Raw genomic sequence first — 20,570 nt, 5'->3', positions numbered from 1 at the left:
CCTGCCTCAGCCTCCCAAGTCACTGGAATTACAGGTTTGCACACCACACCCAGCTACAAAGAGTATTTATTTGGTAGTTTTATAAAGCAATTAAATCACCTACATTCTGACTCTTTAGGCTGGAGAGAAGCCGTCTTGTGTGGCTTCCCTCTAAAAATAGTAACAAATAGGAATTAGACCCTTGTTATTCCCTGATTCCCAATTTCAACTGTCCTCCAGGATCTGCCTACTTTGTTCACTCTTCAGTGCCTGCATGTTGTTAGGGTGGTTTTGTGTTTTTGCATTTTCTGGGTGTGTTTACTACTGGAGAGAGTGTCTTTTAGCGTACCTAGATTTTTCCTTTTTGCATTTCCTACTTTCTCTCATTTCTTTTGTTTCTACTACACTGGTCTTGTAATTCCTATAATGTGCCATTACATAGATCTCAAAACTTTTGTACTTCTTTTCCTTCTACCTGGAGAACTATTCTTTTAACTATCCCATTTAAAATTATAAGCCAGGCATGGTGGCTCACACCTGTAATCCCAGTGGTTTGAGAAGCTGAGGTAGGAGGATCTCGAGTTCAAAGTCAGCCTCAGTAATTTAGTGAGTCCCTAAGCAACTCAGACACTGTCTCTAAATAAAATACAAAAAAGGGCTGGGGATGTGCCACAGTGATTGAGCGCCCCTGGGATCAGTTCCCAGTAAAAACTAAAAATTTAGTTCACAAGTCCATTTCTATTTTAGCTGTTGTCTTTCTCTTCCCCATCCAAGGCATTATTTACATCTCCATTTTTATTCATGGTATTTATTAACTCAACCCACTACTGCTCAGACTGTTTTGTCCTGGAGGACATTTGGTGATAAGTGGGGAGGTATTTGTTATAATTGGAGGGAGCCACTCTTGGATAGTAGGTAGAGATCAGGGGTGCTGCTAATATCCTACACTACTTGACAGCTTCCTACAGTAGTTAGCCAGCCTAAAATGTCAATCAAACCAAAGTAAGAAACCCTGTGTAACTTCCCCATTCCAGGCAAATCCTATTCACATCCCTTTTTTGCTCTGCACTTGTCCTTTTCATCCCACAAATTACGCAGTATAAAAGATCATTTAAACTTTTTTTGCTGGGGAAAATTTTCAGATGTGTATAAAAGAATAACATAATAAACCACCATGTTGACTTTTCCGTATAGGCACACTTGTCCTTTTATTATTTGAAGCAAATTCCAGACATCCTATCGCTATTGTTAATATTTGTTTACACCTCTAAAAGATCATTCCTTGTTTAAGCATAACATATCAAAACTAGAATAAAAGGCTAAAAATAGTTTAAAGGCATCAAATATGCAATTAATATCTGGATTTCTAATTGTGCTATAACCTTTTCTCCTTATGGTTTTAACTTGTACTCCAAATGGTATCCGTTGGTATTTCTTAAGTTACCCCATCCTCTCACGCAGTGATTATTGAACCTAGGGACACTGTACCACTGACCTGTATCCCCACTTCTTTATTTTTTGAGCCAGGGTCTCCCTAGTTGCCCAGACTAGCCTCTAACTTGGAATCCTCCTGCCTCAATTTTCTGAGTAGATGGCATTACAAGTGTGTGCTGCCACTTTTAAATCCAGGAATTTCATCTTCATGAATTTTTTTTTCTGAAGAAGGTAGACGGAAGTTCAAAAGTTCATGGCAGTGTTATTTTCTTGTTTGTTTAAAATTGGCAACATGCTGTTGGTTGAGCTATATATAGTACATCCATATAACAGACCAGTAAGTCATTAAAATTCACATAAATAAGTATTTAAAGAAGTAGAAAACTCGCAATACTGTATGTAATGCTGTTCTTCTTCCCTGGAATGTTTTTCCCCTCACATAAGCCTAGTTGATTCCTTTGTATCTTTTCTCAGATCTAACCTCACTAGCATGGCTTTCTCTATTCACTTAAAATAGTGATCTTTAACACTCCCTATGTCTTTTCTCTATAGTATTCATCACCCCCAACTTACATGTTTCTGTATTTTATAGTTCTTCCCATTAGAATGTAGTTTGGTGGGGATAAAACATGCCCTTGTTTTCATATTTTCCCTCTAGAATGATATTTAGTTCGTGGGAGCTCCTATAAAAGATACCTAACTGATTGATAGTTCATGAAGATACCAAATTTAAAAAGTAACTAACGGTATAAGCTGACACCACTATTTGTGGGGAAATTACATTTGTATACACATTGCATATATATTTAAATGTTTTATATATATACTCTGAGGTGAAAAGTTATGCATGATTATTACTACATGAAATGAGAACTGAAAGATGGGGAAAATATTGTGGGAAAAGGAGGTATGTGCCTCTGATATATTAAAAGAATTTTCTAATTCCTGTGAACATAAAAACACTAAATCTAGTTTCACTTTTCTTGCAGATTGCTCCTCCTCCACCTACAGTTACTGCTGAGACATCTGACACCACCACAACAAGTACTGGAGGAGATTTGCCAACAACCATGGGAGGACCTCTTCCTCCACATTTGGCTCTCAAGGCAGCAGGTAAGGGACTTGAATGAGTGCATGTGCCTGAAGGTGTACTGTCTTTGTTATCAGCTTTCTCATTTGGAGAGAAAAAACTGGATGTTAAGAGACGTGACCCATGATCATGTTAAGTCTGTCAGTTACTACCAGATCATTTTATTTTTCTTAGAAAATATTCTGTAGCATAATTGTTAGCTTTTTACTAAATTTTTGCCTCTGAAGAGATTTTGCACAGACTAAAGCATTTGTTTAAGGGTCTTAGAATTAATTTTTTCAAGTGGAAGGTGCTCTAAATCAAACCTAACATTGAACTCAACCCTTAGCTTTCTTTTTCTTGTTTTTCATTCCTACTAGCTATATTGTAGACTTTTTGTTTACTTATGAATCAGCCATAAAGTAAGCAAACATTGCCAAATTCAGCATATACTCAAAACTTTTATTGGAATGTCTACTGTAGGGGAGAATAAGTAGGATTTTGGTCAGATTAAGACTCAGATATTCTTTTTTTTTTTTTTTAAACAGTGCTGGGGGTGGAACCCAGGGCCTCACATACTAGGCAAGCACTCTTATATTGGGCTGCATGTCCAACCCTACAGATCCAATATTTAGGAAATAATAGCATCTACTTAATATAATTGCTTTGAGGAGTAAATGAAGAGAAAAAAATGACTAAAGTAGTCAGCTTTAGTAATCAGCATTGTTGCTGTGCTTTCTCTTAAGAGCTCCACTTTCTTAGCTGGGCATGGTGGAGGCAGGAGAATTGCAAGTTCAAGCCAGTCTCAGCAAATTAGCAAGGTCCTAAGTAACTTAGACACTGGATTAAAATTGTAAAAGGTAGGTAAGGGCCTCACTGGTGACTTAGGTCAATGGTAAAGCATCCCTGGGTACAATCCCCAATACCAAAAAAACCAAAAAGGTTATCACTTTCTTAAACTTCTTGAACTCCTTATTTCTGAAAGTCCTAGTTGTCTTTTTTTTTTTTTTTTTTTTTTTTTAGTTGTCAATGGGATCTTTAATTTATTTATGTGGTGCTGAGTATTGAACCCAGGGCCTCGCACATGCCAGGCAAGCACTCTACCAGTGAGCCACAGCTCCAGCCTAATACAGTTGACTTTCTTTTTAGGTTTTTTTAGTAAAGAACAATCATTACATATGTTACATATGGAACAAGTCTAAAACAAATCTTAATATGCTGAATTATCAGTCACAAACTGTTGTAGCCTCATCGACCTTGAAATTTGCGATTTAGATGTATACTTAAATGATACAACACTTTTCAAGTAAAAGTCATGAAGATTTCAGGCCTCTTTACAAATTATTGAAACTTGGGATATTTAATTAAATATGAAGTAACTAAATCTACATTAGGAAAACTCTTTAAAATATTTAGCATTTTTTTATACTTTGATTCATCAAGAGAACAATCATTTTCTTTAACAGAAAATAATTCTGGAGGAGCATCTGGCTATGGTGCTCCTGTACCCACCTGGGACCGGGGAGCCAACTTGAAAGATTACTACTCAAGAAAGGAGGAACAAGAAGTACAAGCGGTAAGGCTCCCACTATTTTCACCTCTGGAAATGTAATTTGGGACTTAATTCACAGCAAGGTTTAGGATGTTAAGTAAATAATTCAGTGAATCTTTTAAGTGCTGACTTGACTTTGTTTACATAAATTACCATAAACCTAAATCTGGTTAATTTGCCTTTGAGAAAAACAGTACTTATCCTGGGGATAATATAAAGATCTCATCTGCTTTATAGGAATTGTAGTCACCTTAGAAATCTCACTTCATAATCATATAGTTAAAATGTCTAAACGGTACTTTTTATATCTTTTAATATACTTAAAGTAGTGAGCACAAAAAATTGTCAGATATCTTTGGAACAGTTCAAATACAGTATACAATACTATACAATAGCTTGTTTAGACAGTAGGACCTTCAGGTGCATTAACAATTGATTCTGATTGTTTTGAGTAAGGGTAGAAACTTAAAAAGATGGTACAAAGGAGATACTGTTAAAATTTTTATGTCTTAAGTATGCATAACTGCACTAAAATTGGTGCAGCCAAATTTAATTATCACCAATTCCACAGACTCTAGAGTCAGAAGAAGTAGATTTAAATGCTGGACTTCATGGAAACTGGACCTTGGAAAATGCTAAGGCTCGTCTGAACCAGTATTTCCAGAAAGAAAAGATCCAAGGAGAATATAAATACACCCAAGTGGGTCCCGATCACAACAGGTTTGCTTGTTTCGCTCTTTCTTTCTATAGCAAGTTAAGATTGTTTTGAATATTTGTTGTTGAATGTGTTCTATTTTGTTAATTGGTTGTGTGGATCAGCAGTGAGTTGTGGAAAGAAATTACTTCATACAAAAAAAATGATTATTGGTTTGCAATTTGCATTTTACTGTGGTGTAGTTTAGCTCTGTCAGAAGTTCTGCAAAATCTTTGTGATGCTAGACTTTCAAGGTTCTCATTTAAGTCTGAGGCCAAAGTTACAGCTACTAGTAGTAGTAAGTAGTTCATTTGTATTGTTTGTGCTGCTAGACTTCTAAGGTTTGCATTTAAATCTGAGTGGCCAAAGTTACAGGCACTAGTAGTGGCTTGTTGTTAATTGAGTTAAAAACCAGCCAGAGGTGCCAATTTTGTTCACTGTGGTATCCTTAGAAGTAGTTCTAAGTACTAAGTATTTAACTGGTCACGTTACCTTACCTGTGTTTCATACTTGAGTCAATTGTATTGCATCTCGATCCACATTTCATTTCAGTTTGAAAGTCGCCAGCTTTCTTTGAGAGTTTTGTTGTTGGCATTTAAGGGCTGTATGTGGTTTAGCATACTTTTTTGTTGTTAAATGTATAAAACTGAACATAAAGGAAAGTTGTTAATGTGACAGTATGTTTCTCAGCCTGCTTGCTGTTCTTCCTAAGAGCATTCCAGGGTGTAGTAATTATTACTCCCAGGAAGGCTCATATGGATTAGTCTCTTCTGGGGGCACTATTTTTATTGGAAGAGAGGGGAAGTTGTAATGGAAACTTTCCGGATGATTCGATTTGCTGTCCTTAATTATGTGAAATAAATTACCAAAATAAATTACAAATATTTCCTTGAAAATCAATGTTTTTTTTTTCTTGGATGCATTTAGCAACCCTAAAATAATTACTACTAAATTGAAATTTTGACTCAATCCAAATGATAAGAGCATGGCTCCTCCTGCTTCCCACTGTTTATTCAGTCCTGAATTCTCAGATACTATATTTCTGTTTCTGCTGTCAGATATTCTGAAACCCTAAGGGTGTAAATGATACATAACACTTGTCAATGATTCGTTTTCTTTAATAAATTGTCCTGAACAGATTGGGCTTAGTAGCACTTGGTGATTTTAAGAATAAGATACCTAAGTGTGCCTGAAGCTCATTATTTGCAAATATTTTTTAATATTAAAATCTTATTAAATTCTGATCCAGAGAAGCAAAGAATTCAGGACCTGACAATGTAGGAGGCAGAGACAGTTGGGGGAGCTGGGACAGCATTGCTCTTTGTATGTCCTTTATTAAAAGGCATAACAGACAGCAACACCAGAGGTCTGTGTTCATACACACATGTGCTGCTGCTTAGGCTGAACTAAGCAATCACATGGGATACTATTGTAAACTGATTTCTGGTGTCGCTGTTCCCCCTAGGTGGAGGAGAATGAGATTGAGTGCTGACTTTAAGCCTGGCTGAGAAACATACTGTCATCGGTGTCATTAATGAAAGGGTGGATGTTGTTCCCCTGAAAGCCAGTGGCCTTTGATCCCTGAAGCCGCTGTGCCTGAAGGTCAGTTCACAAGAGATATAGGAAGGAGTCTAACAGTTTTTCTTAAGCCTTACCTAACCTTTTATTCACAGCACAGTCAAGTTTAGAATGTGCCTGATCAGTGAAAGGACTAGAATGCTTAGTTTTCAAAGGGCAGTTTTTTCCCTTGTGTAAAAATCTAATTTAATTACATAGAATCCCTTGACATTTTAGCTATAATGTAAAAAAGCTTTATTTTCTAGGACCTGATTTAAGAAAATGTCATGTAAATAGGCTAAATTTTTGTTACTAAGGCTGCTTACAACTGCAGGAAGATATTGGAACCCTGCCTTAGTGTATGTGCACGTGCGAATTTGCATGTTAGTGTAGTCTTTAAAGGGTGGTTTGCCTATGGTCCCAGCACCACCACCCCACATTCCACCCTCCAAAAAAAGTGGCCTATACATAGGAATTGTAAGTTAATCATAACTATAATTTGAAGAGTTTGGGACCTACTCTATTTCTTGGGGCTCCAACTTAAGTGGAAAATTCCTTTTCATTGAATGTGTTCTAGCTATTCAGACTCCAGCTTTTGGAATAAGAGTAAGTAAATACAGAATCTGAAACCCTAACGTTTTCTTTCCATGAACCATTGGCTCATCAACTTTGATTATAAATACCTTATGCCATGTATATTATTTGAAGTTTACATACTTTGTTCTAGGATTGGACAGAAATAAATGTTTAGAATGTTCCTTTGCTAAGATTTGCCTAAAGCAGTTGGAAAGCCTGCCTGACTTGGGAGACCTGGATTTAGTTATTTCTGATTGTGAAAATCCTAACCATGTTTGTATGTGTTGTTACAGGAGCTTTATTGCAGAAATGACCATTTATATCAAGCAGCTGGGCAGAAGTAAGTGTTACTGTTTCTTCAGTGTTTTTAAGTATTTGTATATAGGAGAAATCTTCACATTAAAAACTTGAAAGCCACATATATGTGAGTTGTATTATTGAAAGAGCACATAATATAGGATAACATTATAGGGAAGTTTTATTTTTACTTTTTCTCTATGAAGGTTTAATTTTGAGTCTATAAAACTAGACTCATTAACAGGAAAAGAACTGACAAATTTAGTTACATGCAGAAGCATAGGAGCAATACATGGAGCAAGTACTACACTCAAAGGAGGACTAGATTACTGAAGCTTAGATTAAAGGAGAGGATGTGGATGAGGGAAGGAGACTCATAGTATGAGAGTTGTCTTGTCATGGAGATGAACTCCTAGATAACAGCTACCCATGGTAGTGGCGGGGCCAGGTGTTAGACTCAAATATCTTCTTCCAGGGAAAATAGAAATATGTTTTTAAAAAAGGCTAATGTAATGCTTAAAAGGTAAGATAATGATAGAATGAATAGGAGTCTTTGTATTTCTGCATACAAACATTCTTCAGTTCATGTAAAATAGCTTGGTGAAATTTTAGGAGTAAGGCACATGATTGGATCACAAGCCCAATAGTTACTACCTAGAATATAAGAGTCGGAAATTGGAGAAGTAAATGTGATCCAGCCACTTACTTTGAGACCCTTTGTCAATATAAAAAGGGCTGGTGTAGCTCAGTGGTAGAGCTCCGGGAGTTCAATACCAAGTACCAAGAAAAAGAAGAAAATGTGAGTTACCCAGAGAAGTAGATTGAGGTTATTCATTAAGGAAGTTTAAAAAGGCAAAAATATGATGCACTATATTCTTGATTCTTAGAAATGAAGTTTAAGGCTGACAGTGTGCAAGGCTTGAAAGATAACATGAAGTAGTAACCCCATGTACCTGGTTTTGTTACTAGTAGGTATTGTGTGACCTTGAATAAATTACACCTGACATCATTGGGGTTCAATTTACTTACCTGCAAATTGACAGAAATGGTTTAAGATTTGATTGTTCCAGCTTAAGAATTCTCAACTTACACTATTGATATAAATTTCGGAGAAGATAACCTTACTGATAGTGTCAACTTTCGAGTGGTTCATCAGATGTTAAATTTCTTATCCTAGATGTGGGAAATAAATTATTTTGAGTAGATGGAGCTTTGTTAAAGAAAAGAGGATAAAAGCATTCTAAATTTTGTCAGCATATGGACCAGGATTAAGTCAGGTGAATAGAAAGCAATCATTGTGCCCCTTTGATTTGTAGTCATCTGTCTAAAAACTAAATGATACTAGAGAAGAAACTTCTATTGTCTATTGGTATTTTCTTTAACAGTGTGACATATTTTCAGTCTAATGCTGTGGTCAGTTGCTATTTCAGACCAAATCCAACACACTAGTAGTTGGAACACCTCAGCAGCCATTCATTTACATCAGGGCACATGAAACGCTTTCAGCTTCCCAGGTTACATACTTTATACATTGTTATTTTACAGCTGTTTAAAACACTTAGTTATCAGGCCTATTTTGTCAAACACTAACTTAAATATTGTCCGTGGCTGCTTTCACATGTTAAAGACAGGCTGAGGTAGTTTTTTTTTTGGTTTTTTTTGTTGTTGTTTTTTTGCAGTGGTGGGAATTGAACCCAGGGCCTTGTGCTTGCAAGGCAAGCACTCTCCCAACTGAACTATATCCCTAGCCCCAGACTGAGGTAGTTTTGATACAAAGCTAGCTACAAAGCCTAAAATATTTTATTCCTACAGGGTCTCTATGTTGCCCATCCAGGGCTCAAGCAATCCTCCTCAGTCTTTGGAGGACTGTGACTATACAGTACCCCCTGTACCCATCAGCTATTAGACCTGGAGTCTAAATAACCAATTCTTTGGTGTTTGTTGTTGTTGTTGGGTTTTTTTTTTTTTTTTTTTTTTTTTTTTTTAATGTAGTGATTGATTTAATTTGGAGGGTGGCAGTGCTGGGGATTGAACCCAGGGCATTCTACCACAGAGCTTCATCCCTCAGCATTTTGTGTGTGTGCTCCAGCAGGCCTCAAACTTGCTATCCTCCTGCCTCAACAACCTAATTTCCCTGTGATTATAGGCCAGCACCACAATGCCTAGTGGTTGTTTAATATTTATTCTTTTCAAATGTTAAAAGTGGTGACTTACCTTGTTTAATGCCTCATGGTGGTAATAATGACAGCTTTGTTAAAATAGGTTGTTTACTTTCATAATGTTGACTTACATGTGTCTTAATAAGCCTGTGATTAATGGTTGTTTACTTAGTTCATAAGTAGTTGTGTGGAATTAACATTTGGTTAGGAATTAAAGTAATTGAGAACCTATGGCCTATGTGCTCTTTGATTTTTAAGTGCTGGGTTGCTTGTATTTTCTTTCATTTTATATTTTTGCCTTTTTTAATCCTGACCTTATATTACAGGGATTTTTGCACGTGAACACGGATCAAATAAGAAATTGGCAGCACAATCCTGTGCCCTATCACTTGTCCGACAGCTGTATCATCTTGGAGTGATTGAAGCTTACTCTGGACTTACAAAGAAGAAAGAAGGAGAGACAGTGAGTCTTTAGACTTAATAGCCCAGTGAGATGTAGGAGGATCAAATATGGCTTACATTTAATGTTTGCCTAAGAAGTTAATCTTTTTAATTTCATAGTTCTTGAAATCTTATTATATCAGTAAATTAAAGTGGTCATGCTAATCTATGTATGACCTTTATTCATAGTGAACAATGATCTAATAATTATTGAAGCAATTTGGGGTATGTGATAACCAGGGCTTGAACCCAGGGGTGCCTGACCACAGACTTATCTCCAATCTCCCCAATCTTATTTTTTTTGGAGACAAGGTCTCACTAAGTTTCTGAGTCTCCCTTTGAACCTGAGATCCTCCTGAGCCATTGACAATGCAGGTGTGCACCCTGGTGCACAGCTGAACCAATTCTCTTTACTAAAGAGAAACTGGCTGTTGGTTTAGAGGATATTGTAGGACCTATTATTAGTTTCATAGTCTCATTCCCACTGTTGTAGGTTTGTGTTGTGTTCCTGTATATGTTAAATCATTTTCATGATCATCTTCCTGTAGGTGGAGCCTTATAGAGTTAACATCTCTCAAGATTTAGAGCATCAACTGCAAAATGTGATCCAAGAGCTAAACCTTGAAATAGTGCCCCCAGTAAGCATACTTTCAACTTTATATTTTATATTGTGTGGAACAGCTCAATAGACTAGTGGACTCATGCAGCTTTTCTCTATCCCCCCCCCCTCTTTTTTGGGGTGGGGGCTTTATTTCTTTAATAGCCTATTGATCCTTCTATGCCAGTTATGCTCAACATTGGAAAATTGGCTCACTTTGAACCTTCTCAGCGTCAAAATCAAGTGGGTGTGGTTCCTTGGTCACCTCCACAATCCAACTGGAATCCTTGGACTAGTAGCAACATTGATGAGGGTCCCCTGGCTTACGTGAGTACAGAATTGTTTTTGAGAGGTCTTTAATATATTTCATTAGACTGTGTGTAGGTCAGAAAATAAATTGTTTTTTGAGTATTGCCTTCCAATTTTATAGGCTACTCCAGAACAAATAAGCTTGGATCTGAAGAATGAATTAATGTACCAGCTGGAACAGGATCATGATTTGCAAGCAGTAAGTTTAAAGTATTTAGACATGATGCTTAAAGGTTCATAACATTCTGAGTAAAGTAGATCAAAGATATGCATCAGACTGCTAATATTAGCTACCTCTGCAGATAATTGCTGTAAATAATAGGTCTAGAAACAGATCTCACTCCTCAGTGGAATTTAATATAAAACAAAAATAATTTCTTTAAATTGTTGTCAGTATTTTAAAAAGAAAAACAACATTGTGTTGCCAATTATATAACAAGTGGTAAGGGGAAATGCTTCTTGAATATTCATGAACTAGTAAAATAAATGTAGAAAATATCACAAGATAGATTATTTGGAAAGATAGGAAAAAGAGACCATTCTAGATGAAAATATTAGTTCATGGAAAAAGTATTTTGAGTACTAAGCCATTGGAAGTAAATATTTTTATAGAGATGTAAGTTTGTTAAAGAATTAAAAATATTTGTTCCTAATGTAAAAGTGGAGTTTCACTGACTTGTAACTTTTGTAAAATAGGTCTTGCAGGAGAGAGAATTACTTCCTGTGAAGAAATTTGAAAGTGAAATTCTGGAAGCAATTAGTCAAAATTCAGTTGTCATTATCCGAGGGGCTACTGGATGTGGTAAAACTACACAGGTTCCACAGTTCATTCTGGATGACTTTATCCAGAATGACCGAGCAGCAGAGTGTAATATCGTAGTAACTCAAGTAAGTAGTAAGTCACTTCTTAAACCTAGTGAAGTGTGTTGATAAATTAAGTAAGAAATTAAAGTACCTGGAGGCCAGCTTTTTGCTATTTCATTATTTGATCATCTCCCTTTTGTAGTCTCATAAAGTTCTGAGGGTGCTAGGATAATAGGCTAGCTGTGTATTTAATTTTTTAACAAGACAGGGTCTTGTTAAGTTGCTGAGGTCTCCTGCCTCATCCTCCCCCCGCAATGGGATTGTAAGTGTGGGCCACTCCACCTGGCAGTTTTAGTTTTTTACTAATTATTTATTTTCTTACTAATGCTTGAATCCAGTGATGCCTCCACCACTGAGCTTGCACTCCAGCCCTTTATTTTATTTTGAGACAAGGTCTCAATAAATCACAACCTTGAACTTGTGATCTTCCTGCCTCAGCCACAGAATTGCAGGCATGTGCCCAGCTTAGGTCCTTTAAAAGTAAACATACACAAAACCAAAAAAGAACTTAAAAGTGTTTTTCTAATTTCCTGTCTCCTACATGGTAAGTTATCATGGACCACATGCTGAAGGAAGGTTTCGACCATGGAAATAAACGTATAGTTTTTTTCCTTAACCCCTATTAAATAATAGACCTACCAAGTTCATTTTATGATTGAGTAAAAACTACTCTGAACAAGAATAGGCAGGCCAGTAAACCAAGTAATGGCCAACTTTAATTGAATGCTTTCTTGTCTGTATTCTAGAATCTATTCTAAACAGTAGAGTGTCCCGTCCGTCCCTCCCACCCCCCAGTACTGGAGATTAAACCCAGGGTCTTAGGCTTGCAAGATAAGCACTCTACCAACTAAGCTATATCCCCAGCCCAATAGTAGAGTTTTTAAAAACCTCATTTGAAGTTCATAATGTCCTTAGGGTGTGAATAGTCTTATGTAATATTTCTTGTTAAATGAATTAAGGCCCGTAAAAATTAACTAGATCCAAAACTGACAAAGAATAAAACTAGATTCAAAACAAAATGCCTTTAGGATTCTTTTAATAATTGTTTTTATAATAACCTTGCTTGCAATGACCAGTGCTGACTTCATATATCTCTGACCCTGTACTTCTGAGACTTAGATGGAGGCCATTGCAAATGTTAGGTACTGCTCCTCAAAAAGGTTCAGACTTGATTTAGGGATTCTTAACCAGTGGACCCTTATGAAGTTTGAAAAAACAAAAATATTCATTTTACATTTTGTGTGCATTTACAAAGCATTTTTCTGAAAAATACCCAGTGTCCATATTTAATGAGAGTTGAGTCTTTACCCCCGACCCCCGAAAATGAATGTTGTGTTTTAAGCCTTCATGTGCATTTTAAGTTCCTTTTTCTTTTGGGGGGTATTTGGGATTGAACCCAGGGGCCTTAACCCCACAGAACCACATCTTTGGTTTTTTAAAAATATTTTATTTAGAAACAGGGTCTCACTGAGTTGTCTAGCGCTTCACTAAATTGCTGAGGCTGGCTTTGAACTTGAGATCCTACTGCCTCAGCCTCCCAAGCCACTGGGATTATAGGCGTGTACCACTGCTGCCCAACTGCATGTTACCACGTTTCTCTTAAGAAATTTTACATGCTCCAAAATACGAAACACTTAGCACCATCATGACTTCACAGTAGAAATATTTGTCCTACTTTGTGACGGATCATGGTCAAAATGCAGGTCCACCAAAACTACATAAAATTATCAGTCTTTGTTTAAGGTGTAGAAAACACATGTAAGTATTGAATTCCATCCCTAAATTTTCTCATTATGTATATATAAACATTCTAAAATCTAAAATATTCCTGATCCCAAATATTTCTAATAATTGATACTCATACATTTTGTTTTTAGGGAAAGGATCCCAGGCCTTTTGTCTAAAAGTGATTTTTGATTCCCCTTCTCATCTGAATACTGACTGAATCTTTTACCTCATGGTAAAAGTTCAAGGCACCCAGTATCTTGATGCAATAAAAGATTTCATGCCCTTAATCCTTACCAAGTCTTTTCTTGTTCTTTTCCGGAGGGTACCACTTTACAGAAGGAGGAACATTGAGTTTTGCCCTGTTTTTAGTCAGTTCAGTCATATAGGGACAAACAGAATATTACCAATAAGCTTAAGTCAGATGTTTTATTTGAGTTGTTTGCATGTGACAGGAAGCATAAAACCAAGTCATACACATACACTTTTTCATTACCTAGATAGCATGTCAAAACAGTTTTTCAAACAAAAATGAATTTTTTTTTGTTTGCTAATTGCCCCTTCCCACATATGGTTTTATTTGTAAAATGCAAGTAACAAAGTTTATATGAATGTATTTGTAACGTATAGCCGTGAGCTACAAGGTGTACTGGTGGATCAAGTTGTTTTACATTTCATTTATGAAAACAGGTTGGAAGATACACTGATTTATTCTCTTTTTACCTGATGTAATGTTTTTAGTATCATTTAAAAAAAAAAAAAAAACTTAACAGTGCCTAGTGAGGTGGCACACACCTATAAATTCCAGCTTCTGAGAACAGCCTGAAAAATTTAGTGAGATGTTTAGTGTTCTCAGTGCTACAGCGTTCATATGTTTAATCCATATTAGTGCCAAAAAGAGTTGGGACAAGTGACAAAATTATACAAAATAAGTGCTACAAAATTAAATGGTTACTATCTTCTGTCCTATTTTAAAATAATTAGGGAGTTTATACGATATCATTGCCTTTTGTTTCTTCAAAAAATTTTTTATTTTTCATTTTTTTGACTGATAGTCTTTAAAGAATTTTTTTTTCATACATGTATATAGGGTGATAATATCTGTCCTATTCTTCTATCCCTCTCAACCACACCACTCTTCCCCTTACTCCAAGCTCTGTACAGTCCAAAGTTTCTTCATTCTTCCCTACCCACCCCCGTCTCTTGAGTCAGCATCCACATATCAGAGGAAACATTCAGGCTTTGGTTTTTTGGGTTTGGCTTATTTCACTTAGCATGATAGTGTCCAGTTTCATCATTTACCTGCAAATGCCATAATTTAATTCTTCTGTATGGCTGAGTAATATTCCATCGTGTATATACCATGTTTTCATCTGTTGAATGGCATGTAGGTTGTCTCATACTTTTGCTATTGTGAATTGAGCTGCTATAAAAATTGATGTGGCCGTGTCACTGTAGTTTGCTGATTTAAGGCCTTTGGGTATATACCAAGAACTGGGATAGCCGGGTCAAATGATGGTTCTATCCCATGTTTTCTTTGGAATCTCCATGCTGCCTTCCAAAGTGGTTGCACCAATCTGCAGTGCCACCAGTGTATGAGTGTACCTTTTTCCCCACATCCTCACCAACACTTATTATTGCTTGTATATTTGATAATTGCCGTTCTGACTGGAGTGAGATGAAATCTTAACGGCAGTTTTGATTTGCATCTCTCTTAATTACTAGAGATGGTGAACATTTTTTCATATATTCAATTGTATTTCTACTTCTGTGAAGTATCTGTTCACTTATTGCTTATGTTTCAATTACTAAGTTGGTAGAATTTTATTCTGATAATTTAAAAGCCTTAAGTGTGACCAATTTTGTAGGTTTTAATTTTTTTTTTTTTTTCTCTGTGTCTCCCCCAGCCCAGGAGAATCAGTGCAGTTTCTGTGGCAGAGCGAGTTGCATATGAGAGAGGAGAAGAGCCTGGAAAAAGCTGTGGCTATAGTGTTCGATTTGAGTCTATACTTCCCCGTCCTCATGCCAGTATAATGTTTTGTACTGTAGGTGAGTAATGTGTTTTGATTTCTTGATTGGCGTTTATATTGTTAAATTTGTCAATAAAAATTTAAGTAACCAAATAATATAACTAGAAATAATGAGCCAGTCTCAGTTCTTCAAATAAAACTTTGGACATGTATTTTCTTGTGAATAATGTATCTGCTGTTTGTTGTAATGGAAATTAATGAAGTCAATGAAAAATATATTTCATAGTATACTATCACCTTTTTACTAAGCTAATTATATAGTAAGCAGAATATTGAAGTATAGTTGTCTTAAAATTTGCTTCTTTAATTCAGTACTTAACTACTTTTCTGTAACAGAACGACATCTCTGATTGTTGATTTCATTTTCTTTCAAGGTGTGCTTCTCAGAAAGTTAGAAGCAGGCATTCGAGGAATCAGTCATGTAATTGTAGACGAAATACACGAACGAGACATTAATGTAAGTAAATTGTGAGGAACCATAAGGTGCTAAAGCTTTTTCTAAAGGCTAAGAAATCAAAATACAATGCCTTGCTTTTATTTTCTCTTTTCATGTTACTTATATCTTTTACCTACTTTGAAAACACTACGATGATCTTTTTAGCAATTCCATTGTTCGTTTTTTTGTTAATCTCACAGCAGTTATTCTAGAAATAAAAGCTTTTTTAATTTTTAAATTGATTCTAAAAAGGCATTTTATTTTGAAATAATTATATCTACATTGATCTTTAAAAACCTGGCATAATTAAACACCCAAGCTAATAATTAATGGCTTACATAGGTGATAGAATTTTATAATTAATTTTCATTAGAAGTTTATATGTTGCGTAATTTTTAATTTCAGCATAATGATCATTTGGGATGTTTATAGATCTGATATTTTCAGCTATTAAGGATAGGCCAGAATTAGGTAGAAACAATTTCTTCCTTGCCTCTGTTGGACCTTAATGAAAAGCATATGAAGTTGACTTCAAATTATTTTATAATTTGAAGTTTGATAACCATATGAAGTGTCATCTCTGAAAGATTTCAGTGTGTAGTTTATTCAAATTCTCACCATCCTGCAGCTACTTAAAACAAGATGACTGGATAAACACATCATTTACATCCTTTGTATTTTTAAGCAAATAGAAAATAACTGCTAATATTGCCGTAGGGTTTGAAGTACTTAAGAACAAATCCTGGCAAAAAGACTTGTGAGATCTCTATAGGAAAGATTTGCTATAGAGTGCTAAAAGAACAGAACATACAGAAAGTCTTTATCAATTATCAAGTTCTCTCAAAACCAGTCTAATCAAAATTCCAGCAGGATTCTCCACAAAACGTTATTAACTGGTTGTAAATACTTATGAGGACTATTTGTGGCCAAAAACAACTGGTCTTTTTAAAGCAAAACAAAATGGAGTGTCTTTCCTTGGCAGTATTAGGGCTTATTCTGAAGCTACAATAATTCATTGTGGTATATGAGTTAACAGTTGGACATAGTACAGGTAGAAAAGCAAACTTGTGTATTCTCTGCAATTTTGGTTTAACACTGGTGTGCGTCACATTATTGGGAAAAGCAATGGATTATTCAATGGAGTACTGAAAACCAGTGGGGATAAGTAGATAAAATTGGAACTCTGCCTCGGACAGATACAGAAATCAATTCCAGATAGATTGAGGACTTAACATGGCAATGCAGTTTGAAAATTCTTAGTTCAAAAATGGTAAACATCTTTTAGATAGTAGTACCCAATAGAAAGACAATCTGAACTGCATGAGTAATTTTGTTTTTAACATTTTAGAAAGTATGGAGGAACTAGTGAAATTAATTTTAACATATTTTATACAGTATGTCTAAAATATTTTTAGCATAGGGCAGGTTTTGCAATAGATTGTTTTAATCCCCTCCCCCCAAAGAATTCTTCAAAAGTCTGGTGTATGTCATATTTAGAGGACGTTTTAAATTAGCCACATTTTATGTGATTGGTCCATATGAACCAATGGCTGTTACTCTAGCAGCATAGTTCTGGACTCTGATTTAAGACAACAGTCACAAACATTTTAATTTTTTTTTTAAGTCGATGATTCAGTAGAATAATCAGCAAAATATAAAAACAAGGCTGGATGTGGTAGTACATGACTGTAATCCCACCAACATAGGAGATTATGGCAGGAGGATGACCCGTTGAAAGCCAGTCTGGGCAACTTTGAGGTTCAGTCTCCAGTAGTATAAAAAGAAGAAGAAGAAAAAAAAAAGATATGAACAGGCATTTGATAGAAGCGGACAGATTTTACTAATCCATATGCCAAGTTGTTCAGTCTTAACTGGGACGTAGAAAAGTATAGATTTATACTATAATAAGGTACTGCTTTATGCATTTGAGTAATAAAATTTGAATGAAAATTTCAAGTGTTGGTGATTATGTGGATTAGCAGAATTTCTTCCTTCTGGCTTGTGGAGATGTGTGAATATCATTTAGGATTATAGTTTAGCTCTGTTTTGTGAAGTTCAACTTTTACATAACATAGCCCAGCATTTCTCTAAGCACAGTTGGATATGTATAACAGGAGACACAAAGAAGACGGCAAGATTAAATGCATTAGTATACTCACGTGCTGAGATTTTAAAAACTTGTCAGAGTGACTAGCTGCATATGTGTGTGAGTGAATTTTAGCAGTGCTGTAGTAAGTCAAAAAAATGGCAAAAGATAGGAAAATACACATGAAGTTAAAGTTAACTTTACAAATAATTGTAACTAGAGTTTAGGCTTACCATGACTTCTCCCTTGTTCCTAGTTAAAGTTACATATCTTCTAATTTAAATTTCCCTAAAAAATTTTAGTTATTTGCTTTCCATAATATTTTCCCCTAACCAAATAACACTTGTTCTTCTTTTTTTCCCCTTTTTTAAAATTTTGAAACGGTGTCTCATACCTCCAGTGAATCCTAATGTTTTAGCATCCTGAATTGTTGGGATTATAGGTGTGTGCTACTACACTAGGGCATAAGGCACTCATTTCTAATCCCCACAACTTTTAGGATGTGGTTTCTTAAAATTGTTAGCCCCAGCTCACTGCAACTTTTTCCTCGTGCATTTCTGCCAGCGTCTGAGAAACTGAATTTTACCAATATCCTATGGTTTTAAAACAAGAAATCTTTTAGGTGTATATTTCATTACCCAAATGTCTTACATAATTTTTTTTTTATTTGTATTTTAATAGACTGACTTCCTTTTGGTAGTATTGCGTGATGTGGTTTTGGCTTATCCTGAAGTTCGCATTGTTCTTATGTCTGCTACTATTGATACCAGCATGTTCTGTGAATATTTCTTCAATTGCCCCATAATTGAAGTTTATGGGAGGACTTACCCAGTTCAAGGTAAATTTATTGAAATTGGGTAGGAAGGTGAGCATCTTTTGTCCAGTAGAGTTTGGATTTTTTAAATCCCAGAGATTGAATTAATAGTTTATACAGGCCAAATTAGAGTATTAGATGCATCACAGCTTTCTTGGAAAAGTTCTTGTGTGATTATATGCTGACATTGCTAGGATTTACCATGAAGTTGAATTTTCTATTCTGTGAAATTACAAAGAAGGGAAAGGAAATTATTGTATTTGTCATACCACAAACTGCAAAAGCTATGGCTATAGTACACTTATCATAAGTGCTTAAAGTGAAAAGGACATTGTATATATTATACAGGAAAAAGCATAGTTAATATTACTGGTACTATCCAGTTTTAGATGTCCACCCATGTCTTGGTGGAGAGTGCTGTTTGTAAAGTATAAATCAGAGTATAGTATAAAGTTACTCCTGTGAACCTCTTATTCAAAGTTTAAGCAGTCAGGGTTACATTGAGAACAGAGTCCTCCTTAGAGTCAGAGTGAGAGGTTTTGAAGTGAAATTGAGTATGTTAAAGTATTTTTGATAAACTGGAAATTTTATCACCACCATTTTCTAGGATGATCATCTAGTAGATTTGTTAAAATGAATTACAGCACAGTAATTAAAGACATGAAAATAGATTAACAATTTAGGTATGAAATGGTGGCTGTGTCAGGGTACTGAGTTTTTTAAATTGAAAAATAGGTATAACTCTGAAATAAATTAGTATAGTTGTTTTTACGTGGGTTTGTGTTATGTACTCTACAATTATTGTGTTTGTGTACTGAGATTAAAAAAACAAGCAAGTGAATGGCAATGATGAAGGTGCCAGGTTTCTTACTGTTAGAGTGAAAAGTTGCAGGTGACTAAGGGTAAGGGCTAGAGTGAGCCATGTGGTATTGGATTACAGTTATAGACATCAATGTGATTCACATTTAGCCTAAATACAGATAGAAATGAATAGGTATAGATGTGATTTATGTGTGGATTTATGCAATTAGTATACTTAGATATTTTTCCTGACCTTTGCATAGAAGCAGTTATAACTTGGTAACAAAGAATATGCACAGCAATTTGATTTTTTTTTTTTTCAAATGTCATTCTCAAGGGAACCAGATATCTCTAGAGAAATAATGAACTCTAGTGCCAAGGCAGGAAATGTATAAGATGAACCTGGAACATCTTATACCCTGAAGTAAGGAATTTCTGTACAAAAAGCCCAGGACAGTGGAATAAAGGGACACAGTAGCCAACCTGAAACAACTGTAGATGGCCAAAGCTGGAACTGTTTGAGCAGAAAAATAAATAGTAATGGATTAAATCCAAAGTATACAATGAATATATATATATATATATATATATTAAATACTGATTAGAAATATTAAATAGTAAATGAAGAAGAGTGACAAGTGTCTAGATCCTCTTCCATTCTAAGTGGAACTTGATTTTATATCCTTTGTTTAGGGCCGTGCTCAGTAACTTGTTGGAGAGGTTTGAAAACTAGTGGGGATACTTAGTAATTTAGTAAACATTACTTCGTGTATCCTTGATAAGTAGGGCAATATGTGGGCGTTAGGGTATATAGGGAAGGAGACACTTCTGGACACATCAGGCATAATTAATTGATAGATCTTCCGATCTTTGCATTGGAACAGCTAAAAAGAGCCTATTGTGCATATTTATCTGAAAGAGGAAGAATAGATTATGGATACTGCTGTACTGAGGTTATTTCCATAAATAACCCTCATACCATGAGAGGTATAACCCAGTGCATATGCACAGTGGGCATTCCATAAATGTTTGGATGGATGTTTGGTGCAGAAACAACCTCAATTGGCTTTGTGAGAACTTGCATAATATATGATTTCCAGGATGTAAGGGGAGGGGCGCACTGCGGTCTATTAAGATAAAAGGTTATAA

The 20,570-nt window shown here is 35.5% G+C and overlaps 1 protein-coding gene across 3 annotated transcripts in view; it reads left to right on the top strand.

The window, feature by feature from the left end:
- The window catches only part of Dhx9 (DExH-box helicase 9), a 41,182-nt gene that overhangs the window by 6,477 nt on the left and 14,135 nt on the right, over nucleotides 1-20,570 (top strand). For 2 of the 3 annotated variants that reach the window (XM_047521037.1, XM_047521038.1), the window contains exons 4-15: nucleotides 2,403-2,526; nucleotides 3,949-4,058; nucleotides 4,606-4,754; nucleotides 7,155-7,201; nucleotides 9,644-9,780; nucleotides 10,307-10,396; nucleotides 10,522-10,683; nucleotides 10,787-10,864; nucleotides 11,362-11,553; nucleotides 15,162-15,303; nucleotides 15,659-15,741; nucleotides 18,488-18,644. In XM_047521037.1, the coding sequence (XP_047376993.1) occupies nucleotides 2,403-2,526; nucleotides 3,949-4,058; nucleotides 4,606-4,754; nucleotides 7,155-7,201; nucleotides 9,644-9,780; nucleotides 10,307-10,396; nucleotides 10,522-10,683; nucleotides 10,787-10,864; nucleotides 11,362-11,553; nucleotides 15,162-15,303; nucleotides 15,659-15,741; nucleotides 18,488-18,644 (1,471 nt within the window). Of the gene's footprint in view, nucleotides 1-2,402; nucleotides 2,527-3,948; nucleotides 4,059-4,605; nucleotides 4,755-6,193; nucleotides 6,331-7,154; nucleotides 7,202-9,643; nucleotides 9,781-10,306; nucleotides 10,397-10,521; nucleotides 10,684-10,786; nucleotides 10,865-11,361; nucleotides 11,554-15,161; nucleotides 15,304-15,658; nucleotides 15,742-18,487; nucleotides 18,645-20,570 lie in introns of those variants that run through there. The other variant, XM_047521039.1, reaches the window with a different exon arrangement.

Source organism: Sciurus carolinensis, chromosome 12 (genome assembly GCF_902686445.1).
Source record: "Sciurus carolinensis chromosome 12, mSciCar1.2, whole genome shotgun sequence".
Classification (NCBI taxonomy): domain Eukaryota; kingdom Metazoa; phylum Chordata; class Mammalia; order Rodentia; family Sciuridae; genus Sciurus; species Sciurus carolinensis.
The sequence above is the reverse complement of the archived record's forward strand: the minus strand, read 5'-3'. Positions and strand labels throughout refer to the sequence as shown.